The sequence below is a fragment of the Tigriopus californicus genome, chromosome 2, assembly GCF_007210705.1.
Source record: "Tigriopus californicus strain San Diego chromosome 2, Tcal_SD_v2.1, whole genome shotgun sequence".
Taxonomy (NCBI): Eukaryota; Metazoa; Arthropoda; class Copepoda; order Harpacticoida; family Harpacticidae; genus Tigriopus; species Tigriopus californicus.
In genome coordinates this window covers 4,572,044-4,578,737 of record NC_081441.1, presented here as the reverse complement: position 1 = coordinate 4,578,737, position 6,694 = coordinate 4,572,044, and the positions used below count along the sequence as shown (strand labels likewise).

The 6,694-nt window shown below is 42.4% G+C and overlaps 1 protein-coding gene across 1 annotated transcript; it reads right to left on the bottom strand.

Moving 5' to 3' along the window:
- Positions 1-2,984: 2,984 nt before the first annotated feature.
- On the bottom strand, positions 2,985-4,602 carry LOC131893666 (18S rRNA aminocarboxypropyltransferase-like). Its single transcript, XM_059243770.1, is given in 3 exon segments — positions 2,985-3,442; positions 3,444-3,760; positions 3,763-4,602. Coding segments are annotated over 3 exon segments (987 nt in total). The 5' UTR covers positions 4,235-4,602; the 3' UTR covers positions 2,985-3,244.
- Positions 4,603-6,694: the final 2,092 nt, after the last annotated feature.

Below are 6,694 nucleotides of genomic sequence, written 5' to 3'. Positions count from 1 at the left end.
CGAGTATTGCGTATTGCCTTTGGATTTCCAATAAACTGTGCACTTCGGTTTGGGCCTTCATCTTGAGCTGTTAGGTTCTTTTGGAAATGACTGACTCCTGTTAGGAAGGTTTCCAAACAAAGCCCATGTTCGTTGACATTGGCAGCCAATCAGATCGCTCGAATTTGATGACGTATACTCAACCTCGCGAGGTCTCTGCATCCAGGGTCCCTAGGTCACATTAACGACGACGAAAGAACCCCAATGAGGTGTTATAGGTTTTCAAGCTCCTTCAGCTTCAAGACCCGAACGGACCCGTCGACCTCCAAGAGAGGTTTCAAGAATGGCCGAATGTGACCTGGATTGTTTTGAGCCTCAGTCAGTGATTTCCCCTACCTGAATCTTCAAGAGGATGACCAAGAATGGGAGAATGGGGAACCCACGAAAAGAACGAACGCAACAAGCAAAGCTTGTAGTGCCAAGAATGTTGGGTGGAACATTCAGCTGGATAGTGACCAAATAATAGTGGAATAATATACTCTACGGCATTTCACGGTGACCAACAGACGGGGGTGGGCGTGTGGAAGATCTGTTGGTTATATCCATCGTGATGACTATAAACACGTGCGTACTGATTGGGCTGGACAAAAGAAACACTCGAACGGCGAATTGGCAGAACGGATGTAAACTAGGGCACGGAACGTGACTTGCACGCAGGTTTCATCAAAACCTCGTACCTCTCTCATCTCAGTCGGGGAAATATTTATTTTGATTTGGCTTGAATGTTCCAATCCACCGGGCACCTTTATGCTTCTGAGCATTGGGATCTCCTGGCACCACACACTGAATCTTCTGCAATCTTCCCCTCAATGACCTCGTCCCACGGGACATTCTGCTCTTGAATTAAGATTTTGGCTAGAACCACATACGGGCCAAAGAATCCAAAAACGTCGTAGATGGACAAATGAGCCGCAAGAATTTCCGTTTTGTAATTGATCCTTGGAGAGCTGCTCTCTGTAGCAGGCTTTCACTCACTTTGCACCCGAATGTATCCACGGCAATGTTCCATTCCAACTCCAGTGTGGAAGTAACGTTTGGTCCACAACTCCATACCGTCAAGGTCAACTATCAATCCTGGCATTCGCATTCGTTGGCAATCTGTTTCATCACTTCTTTTGAGTTTGACGAGAATTCGCAATCGTCCAACCCCCTACCTTGAAGAAATTAATCAGCTCGTGAGATAATTTGGAAACGGCAACTTCGCTCTCGCCTCCAGTGGCAATATCATCCACGAAAATGTTTCTAATCACTTCCTGGCATGCTCTCGGATAACGCTCTTTTACCTTAGGATCATCGACATGCACGTTCACTGTGTTCATAGCCAAAAATGGGCTACAAGTAACTCCAAACATAATGCACGTCATAGCATAGATTTGTGGAACCGCATCCATTTTGCAATCTCTTCATAAGTACAACTGATAGTTCTGATCCTTTCTTACGAAACACGCGTTTGGCAAAACATTTTTCGTAAATCACCTGACAGACAAATTTGTTTAAACGAAATCTGAGCAAAATGAGCACTATATTGTTTTGTAACGCTCGGTCTGATAGGAGTACGTCATTTAAAGAAATTCCGTTCCTTACATCAAAAACCACTCTTAAATGTGTTGACACGCTTTTTTTCTCGAATGAATCCATGATGAGGAACGAAATCAACTTCCCCCTTGTTCAATTCCGAAACCTCTTTTTCACTCAGCTTCATGGCAAATCCTTCCTACACATATCATGCATTGCCTTGGTGTATTGATCCTTGAGGTTTGAATTCTTATTTAATCCTTTTTCCGTCGATTCCAGTTGTCTTTCTGCTTGCCTATAGTTGTTCTCTATCATTGGACGTTCCTCTATATCTAGCTCTTAATGGAAGCACCACTTGATATCGTCCATCCTCACCTCGGTTGAGACTCTCTTGAAATTTGGACCTTGCTTCCATATCATCCTTCGTTTCGACTTCTTCTTATCGCAACACCAATGCTTTCAATCCGCCAAACTTTTCCACGAGGTCCTCCATTGCTTCCCCGTCCCGCTATTTCACACCGCCTTCGAGGCAATGTGATGAGCATGCATTTTGAATTGAGATCTTCTCCATCTTTGAATTGGTAGTACCGGTGAAGGACTGGTCCAAACTTTGTTGTAAGCACCGCAAGGATGGTGCTTGGAATTGGGGTCGCCTTTTCTATTAACTTCCAGCAATAATCTGCTCCCAAAAGAATATCCACCTCTATGGGTCCCTTTGGAACATACGTCATTCGACTAAAGTTCTCGAAGTAGGGACTTGAGTTTGCTTAATATTCACGGGCACGGTTTGTAAAGGTGAACAAAGTTGGTCACTTTTTACCACGGCTTCCCAATAACTGGGTGTTTATGCTATCCACCGATGCGAGTGGGAACTCGACCACTTCAGCCACTCCTTTGGACACTTTTCCCCCAATCCATGGACTTCCGTAGAAATGAGCAGCGAATGAATCTAGCCTAACCCATATTTCTTTTGGTGTGGGTATCCACGCAGATTCGTGCCCTTAGCGTTGGCAGAATCCTCCCATTCTGTACCAAAGATGGTGTTAACAAAGGAGCATCTCTTAACGTCTTGGGCGATGTCATAAGGGCCGAAGTTCTCTCCACCCTCAAGTCCTCCACTCTTACCTCCCAGTGCAAAAGTGCATAATGATTGCGTCCACAAGCCTCAACCGAGCACACCTTGTGACAAAACCTGGTTTTCAGAAGGCACAAAGTGGGGCCCTCAATTTCTTTCCACCCTGTACGTTACATATGCTGGCTTTTACGAAAGAAATATTCATATTAAACTGGTATTTGCTATGTTTCAAATCTTTACAAATTCCTTCATTTTGATCATATCCTCCCTAAGAATACATGTATTGATAAGCATTGATAAGTAACTCAAGGTGGATGCTTCAAAGCATGATTTTCACTTAGATATGTGCCAAGATTAAAATTCAATTTTACATTGATGTAAGGGCAAGACTAATATTCTAAGCTCAAAGAGCAAGAAGATCGTGAAAAACAATAATCAAGCAATTTTTGCTTTAAAACCACCATGACACATGAAACTTTTTTCCAACTTTTTCCAACATATTTTGGCTGATTTTTATAACTTAAAAACAACTATATTGACCAAAATCACAAACTATTTTTTTCCGATCCCTAATAATAATATAACGCATCTTGTAAGATTAATTCAAGTGATGGATTATTGGTCATTTTTGGTCTCTAACGACTGATCAGTATCGTCTTCGGATTCAGATTGTGAGCTATAGGTGGGAGGGAGGTCGATCTCGTCCCGCTTTCGGTGATAGGACTCGCGTTCTTGGGCGAGGAACTCATCCTGACATTTGACCACATCACTGGCCGTGGCACAGGCCGCATAGCGATCCAAGAGATCCTTGTTTCAACGACAAGAAAGCGTGTCCCCAACTGAACTTGCCCATGTACTTGCGAGCAATGTCCGGGTAACCTGTGATATAGAATGCAGCCGCCAAGGCTTCCACGCAATTCAGTTTGCAAGGCTTGCCGTAATTGACCGGATTAGCCGCCACCAAATAGGGCAAGAGTCGGGGGTAGTTGGATTTCATCCGATGAAAAGGCGTCTGGTCCAATTTGGCCCAACTGCAATCAATTACGGACACGCCCCATTGCGTGACCACCTCCCGATCAGCCGGCGACACGCAGTCTTGGCCCTGTGGCGATAAACACAACCCGGTGAACTCTGGCCCAATCTGAGCTCTCGAATCAGATCCATGCGAGCCAATTTTCGTCCCGAGCATCGCTTGGGATCGCATTGAGCCACGTCCCACATGGCCACCGGAAATGGGACAGACACTTGGGTGCCGTCCGGATCGTCCTCCGAGGAGGACCCTGAACCCGAAACCGATTCATCCTCGGTTTGAGCGTTGGGATTCAAGGACATGCCGTGAAGGTCCCGGCCGTTTCGGCTACCGGGTTTCGCTCCCTGCGACGATGACCTTGGCTGGCTTTGTGGGATGCTTGGCGACCTCCGCGTTTCGGCATGATAGTGTCTTACTTGAAGGCGAATGTTGTGATTGCGAAAGAGCGCCGGGAAATTGGGACACGGCCAATCTGAAGATTGAAACACTTCGATTTGATGAAAAGTTGTTTCTCTCATTCTGAGCAAAAAAGTCAATGGTGGGGGTTTTGGGACGTGTTTTTGGTGGTGGGACATGGGCTTGCTGCCTCGGGTGGTCAACCGAAGTATAATTCTGATAGAAGTCGTCTGTCTCTACCATGAGACAAATCCAGTTCGATCTAGTACATTTGTTTCCCGTTTGAACAAGCTGTACTGTAAGAATGTAACCTGTGGCAAGGCTCGGGACAGGGTTCTTTAATGGTTCTAGCTAAGACTAGCTTTGGGTTATTCTCTGGTCAAGAGTGATCGCAGAGGGAAAAGTACGAGGATACTACGCATCCTGGAGGTAAATCCCATTGGATTCATTAGTTCATCTTCATGTCAAGACGTCAAGACATCAATACATAAGTATCGTATTCAAGTGACCAATCCGTATGGCCATCCTACGATATTCCTTATCCCAATGGTTAAACAACTTAACTATTACTTTTAGGGTGAGTAAAATCCCTCTCCGGTCTCTACGATTGTTGCTCAACTCAAGCAGTGTGCTTTTGTTGACGTTGTGGATAGCTCTCTGATTGGCTTTTGACTTGCGTTTCAGCCAATAGGATGCGATCACAGAATTAGTTTCTTTGGTTTTTGTACCCTTTTGCGCCCAAGCGCCATCTTTCGGATATGTAAGGATGTGTCAAACGTAAACATGGCACCGTTTTTTCAACCAACAATTGAACTTCTGTGTCAAAACGAGCTGTGAGGCTATCATTTCCCAGGGCCTGCGCCTAGATTATAATACAGATTATTATCATTTATTTACTGAACAGATGTGAACAGATGTCTTGAATGGATTCAAGGCACAAAAATGTGATCACGCAATCACTCAAAAGTAAATCTGCTTAGAAATTGAGTTTGAATTTGCTGATTGATGATACTTGGGTATTGAGGGTGATCTGGAATGGTTTGGAGGAAGTTATCCAGGTGTGGATATTTTTTTTTTCATTTTTCGATTAATGTATTGTATTAGCTCGGCCGGAAATAAAAGGCAAAACATTCTTGAAGGTGCAATGAAAAAATCAAGCACCCAGGATTGTAATTACTAGACTCAGACAAAATATGCTTGATTTTTGGCCCAAATATGTCATTTTCATGTTCCTTAAAACAATCCAAATCTGTTGATTTTATGTGGACCAAAAACATTTCGGTTTGTTGTTTCTGTCCCGATTATTTTTCCTGGCAAAAAAATTAGGGCCGGCCAAAACTTGCAGATAAATATGCTCTATATTGACAGCAAATTTGCATAAAAAATCAAACAAATACACATAAAAATTTGCGAATAAACTTTCCAAAACATAGGCAACAATACGTTTGAGGGGAGGGGGGGCTATTTTTGGCTTCCATATCAAGCAACAAATAGATGAAAAGGAATATTACATTATAGTATCTTTAAGCACCGGTAATTGCACCTGCAATCCCAAAGAAGCAGATTCTTACCATGTCCATTCTGGCTCCTGATTAGTAGATCTTGAAAAAAACAGTTGCCATTTTGGCCGAACTTTTTTGTTAGTTGGGAAATAGGCGAACATGTTGGAAAATACGTGAGAAAGTTGATAGAATACAAAAAATAGCAATTGCAAAACAGTCGAGAAAAACAAAAGTATGGAATGAACATTTTTTTTTTGCCAAATCAAGAGTCTAGTGCTATTGCCTAGGGCACTTTTGCTCAGTTAATGAAAAAAAGGTAAAAAAATGAAAATGGACAAAAATAATTTTTGGGGCCCCCAAATCCCAAAATATGTGGAAAATATTTTTTTTATGTAAAAACATTTTTGGTGTGACTTTAGTGATAACTTTTGCCAAACCAGCCTAAATGAACCCTCCTTCAAGGTATTTTGGCGCCAGTAGTCATATTGTTAACGTTATTTTATATTCCTTGGATTCCTTAGATTCCTTGGACCAAGGCCTTTCCTTCACATCTGAAACTATCCAAGTCTTGTCTTAATATCTCTTGGTTGACATTATTCCATTGGCAATCTAACATATTGTCAGTTTTTTTCTTAATATCAACTCAGAAAAGGTAGTGGCAAGGTGCTGAAAAATTTGGGCCTAGATTTATTTTAAGTTTGTTTCATTATTGCTTAGTGTACCCTTTTAACATTTGGTGTGGTTTAAGCACTTTTCATGGCGCTTGGTTTGAATTAGCCCTCTAGATTGAATATTACTTTTTTCTTTATTTTTCCTATTTTGAGTGTACACTTCTTAAATTCTTTGTGTCAATTCATTCTTTTGGTATGCTACAATCACTTTTTGTGTGCTCACTTTTGTATGCTACCTTCTATATTTGGTGTGCTCCTTTTCATTTTTGGTGTCCTTCTAATCTCTTTTTGTGCATGTCGTTTGCGTGTGCCAATTTTTTTCTTTCCGTGTGCCGACTTCTATTTAAGTCTGGCCCATAGATAACTTCACATATAGATCGATCAAGGGCGCTGCAATCGCATGTTTTCGTCTCAGCTGTCGCTGGTGGAAAAAATGTTTCATTCGTAGTCAAGCTACTTAGGACAA